The sequence below is a fragment of the Muntiacus reevesi genome, chromosome 3, assembly GCF_963930625.1.
Source record: "Muntiacus reevesi chromosome 3, mMunRee1.1, whole genome shotgun sequence".
Classification (NCBI taxonomy): Eukaryota; Metazoa; Chordata; class Mammalia; order Artiodactyla; family Cervidae; genus Muntiacus; species Muntiacus reevesi.
Window position 1 is genome coordinate 150725227 of NC_089251.1, and position 23973 is coordinate 150749199.

General features: G+C 40.6%; 1 protein-coding gene across 4 annotated transcripts in view; it reads left to right on the plus strand.

The window, feature by feature from the left end:
• The window catches only part of HECW2 (HECT, C2 and WW domain containing E3 ubiquitin protein ligase 2), a 415968-nt gene that overhangs the window by 261696 nt on the left and 130299 nt on the right, over window positions 1-23973 (plus strand). For all 4 annotated transcript variants that reach the window (XM_065930916.1, XM_065930917.1, XM_065930915.1 and 1 more), the window contains 4 exons: window positions 6834-6928; window positions 11984-12059; window positions 19441-19610; window positions 22258-22400. In XM_065930916.1, the coding sequence (XP_065786988.1) occupies window positions 6834-6928; window positions 11984-12059; window positions 19441-19610; window positions 22258-22400 (484 nt within the window). The remainder of the gene's footprint in view (window positions 1-6833; window positions 6929-11983; window positions 12060-19440; window positions 19611-22257; window positions 22401-23973) is intronic.

Here is a 23973-nt window from a genome sequence, read left to right on the forward strand (position 1 = left end):
TTTATGGAAGCTGGTAAATTAAAATTTTGAAAATAAGAGGGCTTCTTTGTCTTATCAGCACTTAGAGGTTGCTAAACCTTATTTTCACAACTTTACAAATAAACATGTCCAGAAGATTTTTAAAAGGGGCCAAAATATGTTTCCATGATCCATGACTGGCTTCAGCTGTTCAGAGGCGACGTGAGAGAGAGGAAAATGCCACTTTTCTCTGAGGTGAAAGCTGGCGCCCCTGACTGTAGGTCCTTACAGGTTAAAGTGGGAGGCCTCAATCTTCTCCTGCCTTACTGTCTCTGAGACAACATGTTTAATGACGCGATTTTGGGGAAGAAAATATTTTTGCTTTTTATAATCCAAAGGAACCACGTAAAATATGTATACATAGATATGTGTGTATTTCCCTCTCCAGAGTTTGAGGCAAGTAGGGGTGATGTTGGGCTTCCCAGATGATGGCACTAGTGGTAAAGAATCCACACGCAATGCAGGAGACACAAGAGATGAGGGTTCGATCCTCAGGTCAGGAGGATCCCCTGGAGGAAGACATGGTAACCCGCTCCAATATTCTTGCCTGGAGAATCCCATGTACAGAGGAGCCTGGCAGGCCACAGTCCATGGGTTCGCAGAGAGTCAGACATGAAGGAGGTAACTTAGCGTGCAGGGGCGATGAAGCTGCCACATCAGGCCATGGAGAAACCCTTCTCAGGTAGAATGCTCCTTAGTTCCCATCCTGCAGCTCTACTGCCTGTGAGCTGGGCTGGCCCCGTGACCAGTGGCTCTGTCATTGTGCCTGGATTTGCTTTCACCTGTTCTTGCCTCTGTTTCTCGGGAGTAACTTTCTGTTTCCTCTTGCAGTTGGAGATTAAAAATAGTAGCTAAAATAGAAACATGAACACCAGCTTCTCTCATCCACCCTCTTGAGTTTTCTCCCCAGTTACCTCTTCTCATAACCAAAATGTTCGGAGACATTTATCAAAATGCTGCTCTCACTTCCTCAAGAGGGGATGTTGTTTAGTTACATCATTTTTTGTAATCTTGAATGACCTCCTCAAACACTACCTAACATGTGAAGGTGAAACCTCCCACTCAGCGTGAAACGTTCCTGTATTTTAGGGGCAGAAAGCTTCACTGCTGTCCTGCTGAAGGAGGTGGTTAGTTTCAGTCCAGGTGCAAACAGCTAGTTCTGTCTGGTACTGGGTTTTTCTCCCTGGTAATCAGCTTTTGCATTTGGTTTTGTAACTAGTGATCTGTTTAAGTCCCCATGTCTTTACACCGAATCTTAAAGCAGTTCTGTGGTTTTTGGTGACTGTGTCCACAAAATCTGTTGTACACAGTTCAGAATGAGTTTATCTTATAGTTTCAGGGATTCTAATTTATCTCAGGGGTTGGAGCTTGTTGTTTTAGTGAGGAATAAAATAGCACTTAAAACAAGTAGCTAGCAAAGCTGGTTTGGTTATCAACTTTCTACAGATAAAAATAAGCAGCTACTTTTTTTGTCTGTTAGTTTCCTAGTCTCTTACCTTAGTTTGATTCAATAGCTCAGTCGTGTCTGACTCTTTGCGGCCCCATGGACTGCAGTACACCAGACCTCCCTGTCCATCACCAACTCCCAGAGCTTACTCAAACTCGTGTCCATTGAGTCAGTGATGCCATCCAACCATCTCATTCTCTGTTGTTCCCTTCTCCTGCCACCTTCAATCTTTCCCAGCATTTAGGGTCTTTTCCAATGAGTCAGTTCTTCACATCAGGTGGCCAAAGTGTTGGAGTTTCAGCTTCAGCATCAGTCCTTTCAGTGAGTATTCAGCACTGATTTCCTTTAGGATGGACTTGTTGGATCTCCTTGCAGTCCAAGAGACTCTCAAGAGTCTTCTCCAACACCACAGTTCAAAAGCATCAATTCTTTAGCACTCAGCTTTCTCTATGGTTCAACTCTCACATCCATACATGACTACTGGAAAAACCCTAGCTTTCACCAGATGGATCTTTGTTGGCAAAGAAGTGTCTCTGCTTTTTAATATGCTGTCTAGGTGGGTCATACCTTTTCTTCCAAGCAGCAAGCATCTTTTAATTTCATGGCGGCAGTCACCAACTGCAGTGATTTTGGAGCCCCCCAAAGTGAGGTCTGTCCTGTTTCCATTGTTCCCCCATCTATTTGCTATGAAGTGATGGGACCAGATGCCATGATCTTAGTTTTCTGAATGTTGAGCTTTAAGCCAACTTTTTCACTGTCCTCTTTCACTTTCATCAAGAGGCTCTTTAGTTCTTCTTTGCTTTCTGCCATAAGGGTGGTGTCATCTGCATATCTGAGGTTATTGATAGTTCTCCTGGCAATTTTGATTTCAACTTGTGTTTCATCTAGCCCAGCGTTTCTCATGATATACTCTGCATATAAGTTAAATGAGCAGGGTGACAATATACAGCCTTGACGTACTGCTTTCCCAATTTGGAACCAGTCTGTTGTTCCATGTGTGGTTCTAACTGTTGCTTCTTGACCTGCATACAGATTTCCAGGAGGCAGGTCAGGTGGTCTGGTATTTCCATCTCTTGAAGAGTTTTCAACAGTTTGTTGTGATCCACACAGTCAAATGCTTTGGCGTAGCCAATAAAGCAGAAATAGATGTTTTTCTGGAGCTCTGTTACCTAGCTGACTATTAAAACTTTACAAAAGAGGAGGTGGTGTCCTAACTTGAGAGGAAGGGGGAAGATATCTTATAAAAATGCACTTTTCTTTATTGAAAAACGAGCTGCTCACTCACTGGCTATTGATTGGATCTATGAGGCACTGCTGCAGGCATATTCACATGCTGCTGTTTCCCAGCATGTAGAACGTGATACTAATGAGCTCATGCCCACAGAATTCCCACCTTTTGTCGAGCTTGTTTCACTTTGACAGGCCTTGTGTGTATGACTTAGCTTTGTTCTTGTAGAATACATGCTGTCATTCTTGGAGAAAACAAGTGGGACGGTGATTTGCTGAACTGTGATGTTGGAGAAGACTCTTGAGAGTCCCTTGGACTGCAAGGAAATCCAACCAGTCTGTCCTAAAGGAAATCAGTCCTGAATATTCATTGCAAGGACTGATGCTGAAACTGAAGCTCCTATATTTTGGCCACCTGATGAGAACAGCTGACTTCTTAGAAAAGACCCTGATGCTGGGAAAGATTGAGGGCAGGAGGAGAAGGGGACGACAGAGGATGTGATGATTGGATGGCATCCCTGAATCTACGGTCATGAGTTTGAGCAAGCTCCGGGAGTTGGCGATGGACAGGGAAGCCTGGCAAGCTGCAGTCCATGGGGTCGCAAAGATTTGAACATGACTGAGTGACTAAACTGAACTGGACACGATTATTACTGTTTCTGTAATCATCAAAACCCAGTGTTCGTGCCTGGTCAAGTCCTTTAGGGTTCCCGGGGAATTCCTGCCGAGGTCGTCTCGCTGGCCTTCCAGTCAGCATGTCATCCGTGAATCCCTGCTCTTGCTGCTCTGCACTCTCTCTTTCTCACCTCGTTTTTCCCAGCTGAAGGTTTGATTCTGTTTCTTCTGTGAGGCCTTTCTGACCCCACCACGCCCTCACGGATCTTCTCCACCACCTGCACCCTTGTACCCCAGCGCTCTGCCTTCTCAGTGGTTGTCTTCTGGATTTTGTCATCTCAACAGCTGCACCATAAAACACCCTCTAGACCAGACTCCTTTCTCTGATTCCTTCACACCGTCTCACATAGTGCTGGGCATGGTTAAAAGCTTTCGCTTGATAATGCCAGCTGCGTTCTGAATTACTTCTTTGTGATTAGCGCACATAATGGAAACAGTCTATATTTTACCCCATGATAAACCTTTCTTTTTTTTGAGATTTAGTGTTTTTTTAACTGATGGGACATATAGTATTTGATTTTTATATATAGTATTCCTATATAGACCTAAAATAGGATTTTTCTTTAATTATTGTATCTTTTTCTTAAAACAAGCAAACCAAATACCCTGTACGAGGACATTTGGTGCAATTAGGAAAGTCAGTGCAAGATTAACTTCCTTGGGGAATCACACTGAGCAGCCCCTGTTTAATAATCTGGGGGACTCAGCTGAGAGAGGAATCCCACTCGGGTGGGGTAGGACTCTCCTCTGGGCTCCGCCTGTCAGCACTGTCGCCTCTGTTAGACAAAACCTTGGGAAAAAGACAGCTCACAGTTGAACTTCAGTGTATCACATGCTCTGTATACAGAAAATTTCACTGACTCTCGGCTTTACTCCTTGACATACATTGGTTTCCTGGTAATTGTACTTAGTTTCCAAAAACAATAATTGGCATTTGTAGTCTTGTTATCAAGTTCAAATTATATAATATAAAAATACATATATGTATATACATGCACATATATATGTATATATCTGTAGTTATATCTAACGTATATATACATACACATACATACCTCTGGAGATATAGATGTATATTTACTGCTGGTTCCTCAGTCTGATCCTTGTCTAGTGACTGCATTGAACTCACTTGGGGAAAAGATGGTTTTTTTGGTTGGCTGGTGGAAGTGATGAAATTCCAGTTGAGCTATTTCAAATCATAAAAGATGATGCTGCTGTGCTCAATATGCCATCAAATTTGGAAAACACAGCAGTGGCCACAGGACTGGAAAAGATCAGTTTTCATTCCAGTCCCAAAGAAAAGCAATGCCAAAGAATGTTCAAACTACCACACCATTGCACTTATCTCACACACACTAGCAAAATAATGCTCAAAATTCACCAAGCGAGGCTTCAGCAATAAATGAACCGAGAACTTCCAGATGTTCAAGCTAGATTTAGAAAAGGCAGAGGAATCAGAGATCAAATTGCCAACATCCGTTGGATTGTAGAAAAAGCAAGAGAGTTCCAGGAAAACATCTACTTCTGCTTTACTGACTATGCCAAACCTTTGACTGTGTGGATCACAACAAACTGTGGAAAATTCTTCAAGAGATGAAAATACCAGACCTGCCTCCTGAGAAATCTGTATGCAGGTCAAGAAGCAACAGTTAGAACCAGACATGGGACAACGACTGGTTCCAAATAGAGAAAGGAGTACGTCAAGTCTGTATATTGTCACCCTGCTTATTTAACTTATATGCAGAGTATATCATGAGAAATGCCGGGCTGGATGAAGCACAAGCTGGAATTAAGATTGCCAGGAGAAATATCAATAAGCTCAGATATGCAGATGACACCACCCTTATGGCAGAAAGCAAAGAAGAACTAAAGAGCCTCTTGATGAAAGTGAAAGAGGACAGTGAAAAAGTTGACTTAAAACTCAACATTCAGAAAACTAAGATCATGGCATCTGGTTCCATCACTTCACAGCAAATAGATGGGGAAACAATGGAAACAGGACAGACCTCACTTTGGGGGGCTCCAAAATCACTGCAGTTGGTGACTGCCGCCATGAAATTAAAAGATGCTTGCTGCTTGGAAGAAAAGCTATGACCCACCTAGACAGCATATTAAAAAGCAGAGACATTTCTTTGCCAACAAAGATCCATCTGGTGAAAGCTAGGGTTTTTCCAGTAGTCATATATGGATGTGAGAGTTGGACCATAAAGAAAGCTAAGTGCTAGAGAATTGATGCTTTTGAACTGTGGTGTTGGAGAAGACTCTTGAGAGTCTCTTGGACTGCAAGGAGATCTAACCAGTCCATCCTAAAGGAGCTCAGTCCTGAATATTCATTGGAAGGACTGATGCTGAAGCTGAAATTCTAATACTTTGACCACCTGATGTGAAGAACTGCCTCATTGGAAAAGACCCTGATGCTGGGAACGATTGAAGGCAGGAGGAGAAGGGGACGGCAGAGAGATGGTTGGATGGCATCAGTGACTCAATGGACATGAGTTTGAGTAAGCTCTGGGAGTTGGTGATGGACAGGGAAGCCGGGTGTGCTGCAGTCCATGGCGTCACAAAGAGTTGGACACGGCTGAGTGACTGAACTGAAATGTGCCGGGACTTAGTTGTGGCATGTGGGATCGTGTTCCCTGACCAGGGATAGAACCCAGGACCCTTGCCTTGGGAGTACACAGTCGTAACCACTGGACCACCAGGGAAGTCCCAGAAGGTTGAACTAATCCAGGTTTCAGACTTTCTCACTGCAGAGTCACCAGCAGGTTTCCCTCATACTTCTTTGTCTGCTCCTGTCTGTCTCCACTGACGGCTGCTGTCTGTCTTTGTTGCAGAGGATAGGAGTGAAGGCTTTGTAATGGAACAGATGGGGTTTGAATCCTGTCTCTATCATTTTCTCTTTGACCATTAGCAAACCTCAACACTGTTTTAAAAAATTAATCTATTTTTAATTGAATGATAATTGCTTTTCTGTATTGTGTTGATTTATGCCAAACATCCACATGAATCAGCCATAGATACACCTATGCCCCCTCCCTCCTGAGCCTCTCTCCCACCTCCCTCCCCATCCCACACCTCTAGGCTGTTGCAGAGCCCTGGTTTGAGTTACCTGATCTGTACTCTGGGGACAGAAATTTCTGCCTCCTGATGTGAGGGGTAAATAATAATGGACGCAGAGGTCCAACCTCTGTTTTGTCCATCAGGAGCTCCTCTCTACACTGTATTTGGCATGTTGTTTTTATGCACTGTTTTTCTAATATATTTGAGCTGTTCTTAGAAAATTTCAGAGAAGCCTATAAAATCCAACAAGCCTCGGTATAATCTATTGTCTCTGACTGGAAAAGGAGGGGTCATTCAGAGTCCTGAGTGTGATTTACCTAGAAGCAGCCTGTTGGATTTCTTCAGGTGAGGACCCAAGGACTTGTTTTTATGTTTAAATTATTGTTTTTCTCCAATCAACTTGCAGCCGAGATAAAGATCTGTTTCAAATACTACCACGGCATCAGTGGAGCCCTGCGCGCCACGACCCCGTGCATCACGGTGAAGAACCCTGCTGTGATGGTGAGTGCCCCTCTGCCCACTCCCTCCAGCCTCAGTTCCAGAGGCCTTGGTTTCTATTTTTGCCTCTGCAGCTCTGGCAAGGTTATGGGAAACAATGAGAAAGGAAACACATAACAGCGTGCGTGCCGTTTTGGGAAAGGAAATAACTTACAGGATGGCTTAACTAAATCCATAACACAAATCAGTGGGAAAACATGGCTTGATTAATAATTCTGTGTTTAGTCAACTCTCTAGGGAATCTTCTCATGAAAGAAATTAGTGAGTGGCCATCATGGAAAGTTTTTTAAACTCTGCTGGGGTGGCTGGTTGGTAGGAAATGGTGGCATTGCACCTTTTGTGAATTTAGTTTACATGAACTCAGTGGCTAAAAGAAAGGGGGAAAAAAAGCAATTTAAATAGTGAGTGAGTCTACCTTCCAGTCCACTTAGCAAGCTTTCACCCAAAGAGAGTGTGAGATATGATTGTGAATGTGCTACTCCTTTGGAAGTTCTTAGTGCTGAATCCCTCTTGATGCTGAGTTGAGCTCTAGTGCCTACAGATAGCACACACATTTTTGGTATGGCTACTCAGCAGAAGCCAACCTCATTACCAGGTCCTCAATTAAGGAAGCAGATGTCTAGTTTAGCTTTGGAGGAAACTGATTGTGTTGGACTTTTGAAGGAGAGTATGTCCATTTCCAGTATGGTACTTTTTTAAGAATTACTTTTCACAATTTTGTGATTTTTCACTTCACCAACTAACTTTAGAATCTAACAGTTTCACAAAATGCATTCCATTGTATATGGATGGTTGGTTTTAGATAGCTGTCCCAGGTGGTACTAGTAGTAAGGAACCCGCCTGCCATTATAGGAGACATAAGAGACATGGATTTGATCCCTGGGTCTGGAAGATCACCTGGGGGAGGAAATGACAACCCATTCCATTATTCTTGCCTAGAGAATCCCTTGGACAGAGGAGCTTGGCAGGCTACAATCCTTAGGGTCACAAAGAATTGGACATGACTGAAGCGACTGAGCAGACATGGACTTAGATAGTTTGGGGAGATTCTGAGAGTCCAAGATATGTAAATTATTGCAGTTCTTATAAGTCATTAATAAAAATCAGGTCAAGAAAATTCAGAAGAAAAATATCAATTCCCATAGTATAAGATCGTCATAATATTATATGTGTGTGTGTACACATTTACAGATGTATGTGTTTTTGGAAATAGGTAAGTAGACAGGTTTACTCCCTGAAATTCAGAAAGTAATTTCTGCAGATGGCATTTTGAAATTATCTGACCCACCAAAGCTATATCAAGCAATCTTTCCCTTTCATTAATTCATCAAACAGATATTCACTGGGTGGCTCTAAATGTCAGGCTTATACTCACCACTAAGAGTGAAATGATAAGCAAAAACACAGCTTTCTTGTTTGGTAGGGCTTGAGAGACACATCAGTTAAATTGTATTTATATGAGTGATAATTACTACGAGTAACAGTAAAATGACGCTATGAGAGCATATACTAGCAAGATTCATCCTGATCTGGAAGGTCTTGGAAGGTTTCCCTGAAGAAGGCATGTTTACAGGGCAATCTGAAGGATGCATAGAAGTTGCTTAGATGAAAAGGGGGAGGGAAGAGCATTTGAGATAGAGGGAACAATATGTGTATAATTTTCAGTATCTAAGTCCTCTGCTCACATTTGAATTATATTTGAGTTTCTATTGAAGTGACCAAAGTATAGAACATTAAAAATAACCCACACTTACTATATGAGACTTTGAAGGTTCACAGAGAGAATAACAATTGTTGACTAGAAAATCTGTAGTCATGTGCACGGGAACAAGCTATAATTAATATTCTAAAAAAAAATCACAAAACTGGAAAAGTGGGGCTGTTTATAATAAAACTTTTGAAAGCTTAACTGTGTGTGAAATTAAATAACAGCTTCCAAACATGACTTTCTGGATTCAGATTTTCTTAGACTTGAGCAATTTCCATGATCAGATATCACTGATGGCAGGGAGAGCTTACAGCCTGGTGAGCATTGATCTCATTTCATTGATTTTGCATTGAGATTATTCTGTCAAAGCCTGTGGACAGTTGGAGATAATTAATTTGCCTCAGACAGATTTTAGACCAGCTTAAAAGCTTCACAGATACAACACTCACAACCATAATAGAACATTTTGGTTCGAAGACTGACTAATGGAATTGATGGTCAATAGATTTCTGACCACGCTTGAGATGTTGGGTCTGTATCCATTACTGAGAGGCTGTGTCAATGGGCATTTCATTGTGGGCTGAGCACTGGGTCTCTATGACAGCATGATGGTCACCTAGGTGTATGACCTGTGTGTCGGTATTGTGATTGACTGACAACATTGATATTCACAAACCCCTTTCAGTGTGGTGATTCCACAATAAGATGCAAAGAATAGTTGGGCAATAGAAACCACATTTTAATTCTTGGTGGTGCTAAAATTGGGAGCTTGATTGGCTCTCAGCAAGTATCTGTGGTTTATTATATTGTGTTATACCCGTCTGACTCATCATTCCCAGGTTAAATAGAGCAAAGACAGCACCAAACTGGCCAGACAGCATCACTGTCTGCTTCTCCCTGCCTTCACTGTCCCCGCACTGCTGGACTACAAGGTCGTGAATAGCAAGGTAGTACGGACTGCAGCTGAGACAGACCCAGCAACACGCGTGCCTCCTGTGCCGGGCATCTCACAGATCATGGGCTTCCCTCAAGTGGACCACACTGCCCAGGGGGATGCGCCCCCTCTGAAGACATGATGTCTTTTCATGCCAAGTGAGATCAATGGGACTCTGGAAAGATTCATAGTCTCCTCATTCAAAGCCTACTCAAAATGTTGTAAGATGTTATCGAAACTAAGGAAAATGCCCTCAAATTCTCCTTTTAAATATGTTCTCTATCTGGCAAAAGACTAATATGAAATAATTCTCACATAATTCATAGGTAAACAGTGTCCTTTACCAAGACTCTGGTGAATGCTCATATGAGCTAATATTCAGAGAATCCAACTTTATCATTCATGACAATAAAGCCAGGAAAGACCAAAGCTGACCACCAGATATAGTGACATCAGTAATAATAAGCACATCTGCACTCTGTTTAGAGAGAGGATGTTAAATAAACTCCCTTTGTAGATTTAATCCAGGAAAGCTCATAAGCAACACTGTTAATTCTGTTGAAGCAATGCGTGGTAGCGAGTGATGGTCGCCTTTATCTGTTCCTGAAGTGAAGGATTTCCTGTTGCAGGTGACAGACATCACTGTGTACTCCGATGAGTGAAAATGATGTCAAAGTACACATGACGGAGAAGACACAATTTTTTAAAACATTCTTGGTTCATTGCAAAAGGATATGTGATAAAGGAGACCCTATGATTAGGATGGCAGCTCGTTTCCTCCCCTGTAGAGTTTCTCAGTTACTTCTTTCAGGACTATTTGCAATTGGATGGAACGAAGTAAAGATGTCTGGGTGGTACTCTAGTCTGTTACCAATGACATGTGACGCAATCAGGAAGTAGTTAAGTGTCATACAGGGGAGTCTTGACTAAGGTACAGAAACTAGTCGGGAGGGGCTTCCCTGGTGGTCCAGGGTTTGAGAATCTGCCTTCCAATGGAGAGGATGCAGGTTCAGTGTCTGGTTGGGGAACTAAGATCCCACGAGTCACAACTCCTGAGCCCATGAGCTCAAGAGCCTGTGTTTCCCAACAGGACAAGCCTGTGGCCACAAGGGAGGCCCACCACAGCCCCCAAAAGAGAAAGAAAGTCGGAGGTGAAACTGCCTGGCTAGAATTACCCAGCAGGGTGGAGAGTTTTTAATTATATTTGAAGCTCCCCTGGTGGCTCAGACGGTAAAGAATCTTCCTGTAGTGCAGGAGACCCGGGTTTGATCCCTGGGTCGGGAAGATCCCCTGGAGAAGGGAATGGCAGCCCACTCCAGTATTCTTGCTTGGGATATCCCATGGACAGAGGAGCCTGGCGGGCTGCAGTCTATGGGGTCATAAGAAGTTGGACCAGACTGAGTGACTAAGTACATAAAACACTCAGAAAGTAGAAATTTATTTTTCATTATTTGAATGGAATTTAGTTTCAAGTTCCTCAACTTTGCTTAGATTAGTGAAAGTTTTATTTCTTGGTAATGTACGATTTTTAAAGGAGGTGGGGAGTGCCATAAAGATAAGATGGAAGGGTTTAATCTAACCTTCAGAATTAAAACGTGGTTTCTACTTCTTAACTATTCAAAATATATTCTGCCTTCAGTTCTGTTTCTTACAGTATTGCAGACTTCTATTTTAACGAACCACAAAAACGTTTTTTCCTAAAAAATTTTTTCCTTTGTTTTTTTTAACCACGAGTTGAGCACTAATTATACATTAATTGAAAGAAAGACTTAATCTGCTCCATGGTCTATAAATGAGTGAGATATAACTTACTCAGAAGCTTTTAGGAAAAGCTTTACAATGCGATAATAATACAATAGGATTGCAAGTTCTTATTGTTGCTAATTGTAATAGCATGTGTCATATGCCAGCAGCACAATAAAATAGAAGCCTATGAGGGCGAGGGGACATCCACATGGTCACTCACAAATATTTAACAGGAGATAATTCTATCTATATATGAATGAATTTAATATAAATCACATGTTTAGTTTATCCTAGGCTTTCCTAATTGGAAGAAATTTGATGTTTGATTTTTAACTTAAGGGCATGTTTTAATACTATAAGTACATTTACTACATATCAACTATATTCTTATCAAAGAAATAAAAAGACATAAAGTAGGTTGATTCCTATCCCAGGGAATTTAAAAGTTCATGTTGGTTATATTTTGGGCAAAGGTTAAATTTAGGTATGACCTTTTCTGTCATCTTTTGAGAATCCGCTTCTGTGTGTCGATTCCAAGTTTTGTAGCAAATGAAGTCATGTACTACAACACATGTTTGATACAAAAACCATCATATTTGCAAACATATGTGGTTCCCTAGGAAGGTATTATATTCCTTTGAAACTTCAGATATGTGTTTTTTCTCTGCAGATGGGGGCAGAAGGCATGGAAGGAGGGGCTTCAGGAAATCAGCATTCTCGGAAGCTTGTTAGCTTTACTTTGTCAGGTAAGGATATCTTTAAACACTATGTTCAGTTTGAAAGTGTGCAAGTCAAACTTAGGAACAGTTGTTTCTTTCCATAGATTCTTAAATAGGATATGCAAAGTATTTTTTTGTAATATTTCTGGATTCAAGCATATTTCTTACCAAGGTAAAATTAAATTATTAGTATATATTCAGAAATTATTTCTTCTAGGAAGTTTTCTGGTGATAAAAAGACTGTTACTTAAGAAAAACTGTAATGCAATGTGGTAATCCCACTATAGAGATTTGATAATTGAAAACAATTTGTGCTTACCTCATTTAGAGAAAGGAAAAATTTAGAGACAAAGGATTAAAAAACCCAAGAGATATCCTGTTTCTATGGAGAAATACATATAAATATTGGAAAATGGAGAAGACAATATTTTGTTGTTTATTTTCTGATTAATAAGATATTCTGATTGTTGTATATTTATCATACAACTAAAGCGCTACTTTTCAGCTTGTGAGTTGGAATTCATTTGTGGTTTATAAGATTAATTTAGTTGAAACTAGCAATTAAAAAAAGAATAGGAAAAAAATAGAGTTTAAACACTAAAGGGAAATGTTTCTCATAGAACACCAGTTTATACAAACTGAAAATCTTCACACATAAAAAATACACACCTGTATATGTGTAAAATGAGTTTCAGTATAATGGATTTCATACAGATGTCACTGTCAAAAGAAGTTTGAAAGCCAATGATTTAAAAAAAAAAAAATGATTGGCAGTTTTAAAAGGCCAAGAACCCCCTTCACGGATCACAGCCTTGTTGTGGCAAAAGGGCTTGTGAAGTGAAGCTATGAGCCATGCCATGCAGGGCCACCAAAGATGCACGGGTCACAGTGAAGAGCTCTGACCAAACGTGGTCCAGTGGAGGAGGAAACAGCAACCCACTCCAGTGTTCTTGCCATGAGAACCCCATGGACAGGATGAAAAGACAAAAAGATACAACACTGGAAGATGAGCCCCCCCGCCTCCAGGTCAGAAGATGTCCAATATGCTCCTGGAGAAGAGCAGACGGCAATTACTAAGAGCTCAGTAAAGAATGAAGTGGCTGGGGACAAAGCAGAAATGGTGCTCATTTGGGGATGTGTCTGGTAGTGAAAGTAAAGTCTGATGCTGTGAAGAACAGTATTGCACAGGAATCTGGAATGTTAGATCCATGTATCAAGGTAAATTGGGCATAGTCAAGCAAGAGATGGCAAAAGTGAACATCAGCAGCTTAGGAATCAGTGAACTAAAGTGGATGGGAACGGGCAAATTTAATCAGATGACCATTATATCTACTACTGTGGGCAAGAATCCCTTAGAAGAAATGGAGTAACCCTCATGGTCAACAAAAGAATTCAAAATGCAGTACTTGGGTGCAACTTCAAAAACAGCAGCATGATCTCAGTTCGTTTCCAAATCAAAATATTCAACATCACAGTAATTCAAGTCTGTGCCCCAACCACTGATGCCAAAGAAGTTGAAGTTGACCAGTTCTATGAAGACCTACAAGACCTTCTAGAACTAACACCAAAGAAAGATGTCCTTTTCATCATAAGGGATTGGAGTGCAAAAGTTAGGAGATACCTGGAAAAACAGGCAAGTTTGGGCTTGGAGTACAAAATGAACCAGGGCAAAGGCTAACAGAGTTTTGTCAAGAAAACATGCTGATCATAGCAAACACCCTTTTCCAATCATCCAAGAGAAACTCTATACATGGATATCACCAGATGGTCAATACTGAAATCAGATATTTGTGTTCTTTGCAGCTGAAGTTGGAGAAGCTCTATACAGTCAGCAAAAACAAGACCTGGATCTGACTGTACCTCCAATCTTAAGCTCCTTATTGCAAAATTCAGCCTTAAATTGCAGAAAGTAGGGAAAACCACGAGGCTACTCAGGTATGACCTAAATCAAATCCCTTATGATCATATAGTGGAGCTGACAAACAGATTCAAGGGATTAGATCCAGTAGACAGAGTGCCCAGAGAACCACGGATGCATGTGTGTAACATAGTACAGGTGGCAGTGGCCAAAACCATCCCAAAGAAAAAGAAATGGAAAAAGGCAAAGTGGTTGTCTAAGGATGCTTTACAAATAGCTGAGGAAGGAAGAAAAGCAAAAGGCAAGGGAGAAAGGGAAAGATAACCCATCTGACTGCAGAGTTCTAGAGAATATCAAGGAGAGACATGAAAGCCTTCTTAAATGAACAATGCAAATAAATAAAGGAAAACAGAAGAATGGGAAAGACTAGTGATCTCTTCAAGAAAATTGGAAATACCAAGGGAACATTTCATGCAGAGATGGGTACAATAAAGGACAGAAACAGCAAGAACCTAAAAGGCAGAAAAGAAGAAGAGGTTGCAAGAATATACAAAAAAGGTCCTAATGACCCAGATAACCACGACAGTGTGGTCACGCACCTAAAGCTGGACATCCTGGAGTGTGAAGACAAATGGGCCTTAGGAAGCGTTACTGCAAACAAAGCTAGTGGAGATGATGGAATTCCAGTTGAGCTATTTCAAATCCTAAAAGATGATGCTGTTAAAGTGCTGCACTCAGTATGTTAACAAATTTGGAAAATTCAGCAGTAGCCACAGGACTGGAAAAGATGTTTTCATTCCAATCCCAAATAAGGGCCATGCCAAAGAATGTTTGAAGTACCATACAATTGCACTCATTTCACATGCTAGCAAGGTTATGCTCAAAATCCTTCAAGCTAGGCTTCAGCAATGCATGAACTGAGAACTTCCAGATGTACAACCTGGGTTTCAAAAAGACAGAGGAACCAGAGATCAGCTTGCCAACATTCATTAGATCATGGACAAAGCAAGGAAGTTCTAGAAAAACATCTATTTCTGCTTCACTGACTACACTAAAACCTTTGACTATGTGGATCATGAGAAACTGTGGAAAATTATTAAAAAGATGGGAATACCAGACCACCTTACCTGTCTCCTAGGAAACATGTATGCAGGTAAAGAAGCAACAGTTAAAACCAGACATAGAAAAATGGACTGGTTCAAAATTGGGAAAGGATTATGACAAAGCTATATATTGTCACCTTGCTTATTTAACTTATATGCAGAGTACATCATTCAAAATACTGAGCTGGATGAGTAACAAGCTGGAATTTAGATTGCTGGGAGAAATATGAACATCCTCAAATATGCAGATAACACCATTCTTATGGCAGGAAGTGAAGAAAAACTGAAGAACCTTTTGATGAAAGAAGGTGAAACAGGAGAGAGGAAAAAGCTGGCTTGAAACTCAGCACTCAAAAAACTAAGATCATGGCATCTAGTCCCGTCAGTTCAGTTCAGTTGCTCAGTCATGTCCGATACTTTGCAACCCCATGGACTGCAGCATGCCAGGCCTCCCTGTTCATCAACAACTCCTGGAGTTTACTCAGACTCTTCTCTGTTGAGTCAGTGATGCCATCTCCAACCATCTCATCCTCTGTCGTCCCCTTGTCTTCCCACCTTAAATCTTTCCCAGCATCAGGATCTTTTCAAATGAGTAAGTTCTTCATATCAAGTGCCAAAATATTGGAGTTGCGGCTTCAGCATCAGTCCTTCCAATGAACACCCAGGACTCATCTCCTTTATGATGGACTGGTTGGATCTCCTTGCAGTCCAAGGGACTCTCAAGAGTCTTCTCCAACACCACAGTTCAAAAGCATCAATTCTTCAGCACTCAGCCTTCTTTATAGTTCAATTCTCATACCCATACATGACCACTGATTTCTCTAAGGAGATCAGTATTTGAAATGGACTTTTGAAACAGACAACTGTACTGCAGCACATGTAAGATAAATTCTAACAGATGTCTGTCACCATAAGATGTTTTCATTTTTTCCATTGGTATAGTACTTCTGAAACTTAAATTATTGATAGATTCACTTTTTCTTCACTGCAGAAAATGTTATTCATGAAAATTGACATTTTTAATACTGAAAGTTAGGAGGCTGATCTTGAAAACACACATCCATGGATGCATGATTACCATGTATGATGGAAGCTCATGTGTTAGCTCATTTCTGGCCCAAGGTCACTGTAGTATCCATTTCTGGTCTAGCATCTTCCTTCCCCTCCCCATATGAAGTTACTTACCATGACTACCTTTTTGCTTCGGTTCTCTGGCAAATCTCAGAGGCTATAAATAGTTCAGATTTGACCAATAGATATATTTTGGTTGGAACCCTCGGGGTTTTAAAATCTAAGTATTTAAAAATACTTAGTACCACAGCCTGTGATAAACTCCTCACCCCCCTTATCTGTCTTTCTTCTGAAAATATTTCAGTGGAACTACCTGTGCTTCAGGGTTGTGGGTGGGTGGCGCGGAGGGGGGCAGGGTGGGCTGCAGGAACAGAAATGGACCCTTCCTTTACAGATAAGGAACACTTGGCAAACGTCCATGGCCCAGAAAACTTAGTTTGCCCATACCACAGTTTTCTTATTTTAGAAGAACTGCTCTGAGCTTTCGAGTGATCAATATTTTTCTAAACACGACAGACACATATTGATTTTGACCTCAGAGGGGATGTTAATTAACCCACCGTTCGAGAACGACCAGATGAGAGCTGAACATCCCAAGACATTTTCCTGAAAAGCAGAAAATAAAGTTTTGGGGCATAGCCAGATGCTTTTTCTTTATATACAACGTTTTCCAGTATCCACCTCAGTACACACGGAGGCTGGCTATCTAAAAATCTGTTTTATTTCCTACTGTGTGATCAGGTATATTTGCAGATGATATACAGAAATGCCTAGAAAGTATAGAAGATGAAAGCAATTTTATAATGGTAATTCTAAATAATTCATCTGGTGTAGCATATTGACAGTGGATGACAGTATTTATGGAGAACATTTAAGCTCTGTAGAATATCTATCTGCAAATATTCTGCTGTTGATTATCTGTGAATAAGTAGGGACACAAATAATTGAACTCTACAGATAAAACAAAAACTGTTTTTTGATGAAAATCTTAAACCTCTTCTCCAAGTAAGAAGTTAAAGATATTTAACCTGTCGTTCCTTTGTGACTATGAGTCCTTCTTTAGCCTATTAGGTGTTATACATATTTATGAGCAATAAAATATGTAAAACATAAAAGAGGAAGTCAAGGTATGGATAAAGTGAACTGTATAATCAGAGTACAAATAACTGGTAGTTTATTGTATTTATTAATGGAGACTGACTTGTGTAGTGTCTCTTGTAGAAAGGGTTAACAGTGACATCTTTCATCGCTGTGGCTTAATCTTCTGGTGGATGCTGTTTTTTCAAAGGAGTGTTTTGCATGAATAATTTAGCTCTGTCAGACTTCATGACAGCCATTTCTGTACATGTACTTGTTTACTGCAAAGAAATCCCTTCTTGAGAAGTAAAAAATCCCTTTAACAGCTGAAGAATATCATTCCTTTGTCTTTGAGTCAGAGGCAAGCCCAACAATAAGGTTAAGAAAATATTCAAATTGTATTTTTTCTCAAAGTTACCAAATAAAACCAAGTGAAAACATGTAGCATTATTAAATCGACAGTAAAATGCAAGTGCTGTATTAATAATGATTCCATAGTAGGACTTGCCAGAGATGGGATCCGTGAGGCTAATGAGATTATAGCAGTTTCTCTGAAGTGCCTGTCTAGTTCTTTGCTCAATCTTTCCCTTCTCCCACAGGCTTTTAGATGAAAGATCTTACTGTCTTCCATGCAGTGTTCTTAACATAGGTCCTCTTGGTTGAGTTTTTCAGTCTTTTCTAATGTGTTAGACTGCCTCCCTCTGCTGCCGGTTATGAGACAGTAAACAGTCCTGGTCTGTTTTCATTACACGTTATCTAGGCCACAGGTTTTTTTTTGGACATTGGTGAACTTCTTCCAGGGAGCACTCCTTAGAGAATATGGTGCTATGGGCAACCCCAGGCCAATTCTGTCCTTCTGAGAAAGACTTTGTGTTTCGGGAATGGTGGACTTGAGTAGGATGACCCTGGTGACCTTTTAAAAAATGTGGGGTTACTCTACAGGGACTCTTCCCCAGCTGATTCGGGTCATTCAGAGGTCTTTGAGGGGCTTCCTAGGCGGCTCAGTGGTCAAGAACCCACCTGTCAATGCAGAAGACGTACCCGGGGGGCTTCCCTGGTAGCTCAAATGGTGAAGAATTTACCTGCAATGCAGGACATCTGGGTTTGATCCTTGGGCTGGGAAAATGCTCTGGAGGAGGGCATGGCAACCCCCTCCAGTATTCTTTCCTGGAGAATCCCATGGACATAGGAACCCAGCAGGCTACAGTCCATAGGGTCGCAAAGTATCAGATACCACTGAAGCGACTTAGCACACACACACAAGGTCTTTGAGGGTTCAGAGCCTATCCACAGAATTCTTTGTCTGAATCAGTGGTCAGGACCTCCCTACACTGATCATAACTGTATAAAGTGACCTACAAACTGTCTGTTCTCCAGAAGCTTCCAAGATCACTTGGCTCTCAAGCCAGCCTTACGCTAACGATATTCTCAGAAAGGCACTGGCGACCCTGTGAAGTCAGCTGTATCCTGACGTTTTTGCATCCTGAAGCTTGACCATTTTAAAAAGTGTTAGTCTCTTCACTAACCAGACGTTAGCCAGAAATTTTAGCAGCTCATATTGTGTGAAATAACAACTGGTGAGTCTAAGATGGGACTTTTTATGGGGCTTTTAACAAATATTTGAGTTACTTAACAGGCTGCTGAAAAAATAACCTTACAGTTATTTAATACAGCAAATAGCAATCAAATTTTAGAAATATTTCTGGTCTCCCTTTTTCGTCTAACATTCATTTGTAGAATATATATAACATTTTACATATGGTACAGCTGAATGTGTGCTCTGAAGTTTCATCCCCAATTAAACTTAAGTCTCTGCGTTTTGTATGTTTATGCAGAAGATCCACTTTTATCTCATGAAAGAACATATTGGTTTTCTTTTTAAATACAGTATTTACTAAGGATTTCTCTTAAGACATTGTGTGAAGTGCTGCTTGCCAAGCTACACAGATAAAGGTGGTGAGGATGCATACGTTAGAACCAAAATGGTACCCGGGAAAGTCATTGGAGGTATATAAGGGGGTGATACAAATTTGGCTTCATTCTGCAGCCTATTAGAGGACCCTTTGCTGGAGTTAGTCATAACCTACTTGCCCTCACTTATCTAAGCAATCATAGAGTGAGTGATTTTGTTATTGTTTGCTGAATAGTTTCTGTTTAGAGTTTCCTGTGTAATTATTTAAGAACAAATTACCATTGACCCGCTTGTCCTAATCAGAATATATGACTCTCTTATCTTCTGTCCCTTTCCTCTCCCTCTCGCTTTCCTTCCCTTCTTCCTCCTCTCTTTCTTTCTTTACAGACCTTAGGGCAGTTGGGCTAAAGAAAGGCATGTTCTTCAACCCTGACCCTTACCTTAAGATGTCCATTCAGCCAGGGAAGAAGAGCAGCTTCCCTACCTGTACTCACCACGGGCAGGAGAGGAGGTCTACCATCATCAGTAACACCACCAATCCAATTTGGCACCGAGAGGTAAGATGATCGTCAGGGACCTTCTGCTTGACGAGAAGTTGGCCAGCTCCATCTCTCTCCACTGGTCTCTGTATCACTGAGCTGCCCATGGGTGTGGTAAGATGGCTGAGGTGTCTGGAAATTGTTAGAAAAAGGGTACAATGAGAAATTCCCTTCTAACCAGGGGTGGGTCTAGGGTTAAGCAAATGAGGGACTTCCCTCAGATGCGTTATTTATAGGGTTCAAAAGACTCAATGATCAAAATTAATATTTCAATGCAATATTTTTGCAATATTTTTTAAAGAAATTAAAAATAAAGGCAAAAATTAATGATGGACAAGATGTCAAAATTTTGTAAGGACAGCATCAGTAACATACGGCCTTGCACAGCCTTGCACAGCCTTGCACGGCCGTATGGGAGCCTGAGGCAGGAGGAAAAGTCAGTAATATTGATCCCGTTTTTATTTAACATTTTTATATTTTGTTCTAGCACATACTCAATATAAATTAAAGGAATTTCTCTCCCTACAGTCTTTGGCAAATGTTTTTTTGATTTCTAGATTTTGGTTAATTACGCGAGGCAGTTGAGGAGTTGTCATCCTGAGGGAAGGCAGACCGTGTTGATGGTACTTCAGACTTCCTCATAGCTACAATACGCTACCAGTCATGGCACTGTGCCATATCAGTGAAATCAAGCCCAGGGTTTTCCCACTGGAAATATTATTTTGTCACAGACTGAACAGAGACATTGATTCTCTTCTAGGGAGCAAAGCGTGAGTTCTCCTAACATTTCTCAGGGAATCAAGACACAGTTCACATACTAATTTTAATGAGTGTTTCTGAAAGTGCAAGTGCAAGTCGCTCAGTCGTGTCTGACTCTTTGCGACCCCATGGGCTATACAGTCCATGGAATTCTCCAGGCCAGAATCCTGGAGTGGGTAGCCTTTCCCTTCTCCAGGGGATCTTCCCAACCCAGGGATCGAACCCAGGTCTCCCGCATTGCAGGCTGATTCTTTACCAGATGAGCCATAAGGAAAGCCCATGAATCCTGGGGTGGGTAGCTTATTCCTTCTCCAGCAGATCTTCCTGACCCAGGAATCGAACTGGGGTCTCTTGCATTGCAGGTGGATTCTTTACCAGCTGAGCTAAGACAAATGTATATTGGCATGGGAGTTGCACAGTTAATTAAATCACTCCCTAAATGTTTAATGACAATAATACGTTCTAACAATGCTGAGCAGTATTTCACTGGAGAGAGAATTCCAAGAGTCGCAAAACCAATTGGAGAAAAGCTATGGCTGTTTGAAACTTACCAGCACAGCAAGATGTTTTTCTTGGGCAGTTTTCGTGGTTATTTTAGTGGCTAAATATTGCCAGTTTTTTTATTCCTGGTGTGAAATACTGTCTCCAAATAGTGAATAACTCTTAAAGAAATACCACTTAATTTAACACATTAGAAGCCTAGATGATGGCAAGATGATCACTTAGAAGGCAAAGAGTGGAAGTAGTATTGATACTAGCAATAACTTTATTTTTCTAACATTTAATATTTACAGAGTTCTTAGCCATGTTCCCAGTACAGGCATGATAAAGGATATGTAAGGGATGATATTCTCATCTCTCTATTTTTGTGATTAATGAACAAAAGCTTAAAATGGTCATGTAACTGCTATTCAGGGGCAGAAGTAGAGCTTAAACTCTGCTGTCTTACTCTAAGCAAGTGCTTTTTCCATTAAGCAGATTGCTAAACTTCATGGCCCTTTGGGGAAATTAAATTGTTATGACTATATAAACTTAGTGACCCCTGAGTGTAAAGTTGGCTGGCACTAGTCAGACATCCTTGTTGTTGCCTAGATACTACCAGGGACAGAGACAAATGGTTCAGATTAGATTTCTGGCTCCATCATTCACTTTTTCTGAGACCCTCATCATAAAAAGGAACACCTTATCTTTGTAATATATGTGAAAGTGTTTGTAAGTGAGTAAAGTTGGTTATTTTTCTTTTATATCCTTAATAATATCTGATCCAGTTTTTCCCAATGGCGTTCTGAAAACAACAAAGCTTATCTTAACCTCATACTTTTATTTTTCTATCCCAAGAGAAATGTCTCTGTGTGCCTTTTAAATTTTGTAACTTCTATTTGAACATCGTTTTATTTTGCTATAAACCAGGGAAATCATAATATTCCTTAGGTGCTTCTATTTTAACCACTAAGTGAAGGACGATGATGTGCAACTTCAAAATACCATGGGATCAGGAATTAAGTTTGCTGTTAACCTGAGTATTGGTTGATTCTAAGCCACCATATAACAGGCTATTAAATATTAAAGAGTTAAAATGCAGTAAATGTGGTGAGCACTACAATTGTATTGTACATAATTTAATATTTGATAGTATCTCCTCAAAGTATTCAACCCAGAAGAGATGGATGACTGAAGATGCTTCCTTTGTCATCTAGATCCTAACTGTTGCTTTTTAATTTTGTGACTGTTCATGATTCTGACTGAACAAAAGATTGACAGTTGTTGCAGATATTTCTGGCAATGTAGACTCTCTATGTCATTAGATTTTAAGAGATACTATTTTTTCTTATAGTCATTTACATTAATAAAATGATATACATAATTTCATATTTCTTTTTTGACTTGTGTTATGTTTTGTTTTCAGAAATACTCCTTTTTTGCACTCCTTACTGATGTCTTAGAGATTGAAATTAAAGACAAGTTTGCTAAGAGCCGGCCTATCATTAAGCGTTTCCTGGGGAAGCTCACCATTCCAGTCCAGAGGCTACTGGAGCGGCAAGCCATTGGGTAATCAGGGATCCTGTTGCAAGTAGTTTCCATGGAAGCAACTGAAATGATACTTTGAAGTCCTAGGACTTTTCTCACTGATAAGAAGTGATAACATACTTCTTTTAAAAATGAAAGTGCTGGTATATGCCTTAAAATGTGCAGGACAAAAAGGACTTTATTTCCATGTACCTTTTTTGAGTTATCTATCTTTTCCAAGATGTACCTACTATCAGCATTTCAGCGTAAAATGTCACAGTGTTTAATTGATTTTTGAGTATATTGAAGTCTTGCTATAACAGCCTCTCCTTAGAACAGGATCCCAGGATCAGGTTGACACCTCCCAATCCTGATTAACCCTATCCAGAGATGTTTGTTATGCCTGAGATACCAAAGCCACCTTATTTTAGGGCCATTTAAAACAGAGCCTGGACTCAGAGATGGTATGGAGCTCTAAGACATGTACTTAGAGCTCTAAGACATTCATTTAGACAACTAGAAATTACTCATTGAGAGAATTTTAAAATGTGGTTTGACGTCTGTCTCCTTTCTGTCAGCTTCTTGTAAGCTGTGAATCAAGTAGTTGAGAAATCATAACATGCCTCCCTTCCTTATTATAAATGGTGGATATATTTTCACACGGTAAGTACCAGCAAACTCAGTAACACAGCTGCTCTGAGGTAGCACTAGGGGGCATCCTTTTCATTTTAGGGGAACATTATGAATGTGTGATAACAGTGGTGGTAGTCAGCAGTATCAGTGATGAACAGTATGGCCCTATTCTATGTCAGGAGTTCAGTAAATTACTCTCATCTGCTTCTATAATCTCAATAACTCTGCAAGGTGAACAATGTTGTTGTACCCCTCTCAGAGATGAGGAAGCTAAGGCTAGCAAGCCAGTGGTGGAGCTGGGATTTGAGCAGATCAGTCTGTTCCAGAATCTCGACTTCCCTGCCACACTTTAAGGCTGGCGGTGATGGAATACACGTCCAGCTAACTGAGAGGTTGATCATTCACAGGCACTTTGCAGCTAATTAACTGTCCTCTTAGCATTTTGACAAGCCATGATTTTTTCAGACATTAGTTTCCTCATTTGAAAAATAAAGTCTTTAGACCAGATGATCTGAAAGACCCCTTTGAAATCTGAAATTAAGAGATTCTAATGGAATTTAATTCTCTGTCCATTAGAGGCAATGGTTGAGCAAGACCACATAAAGTAGAAATATTATGCTGAAATTCTAGCAGCCTGGTTTAATTTAATAAAACAGGGAAATTAACGTTATTTTTAAGGATAGCAACTACTGCTTCTAGTGGAGATAATACTCTTTTGATGATGTTGTTCAGTCGTTAAGTCATGTCCAACTCTTTGCTACACCATGGACTGTAGCACGCCAGGCTCCTCTGTCCTCTACTATCTTCTGGAGTTTGCTCAAATTCATGTCCACTGAGTCAGTGATACTATCTAACCATCTCATCCTCTGTGGCCCCTTCTACCTTTGCCTTCAGTCTTTCCCAGCATCAGGGTCTTTTCCAATGAGTTGGCTCTTAGCATCAGGTGGCCAAAGTGTTGGAGCTTCAGCTTTGGGAAGTTTTT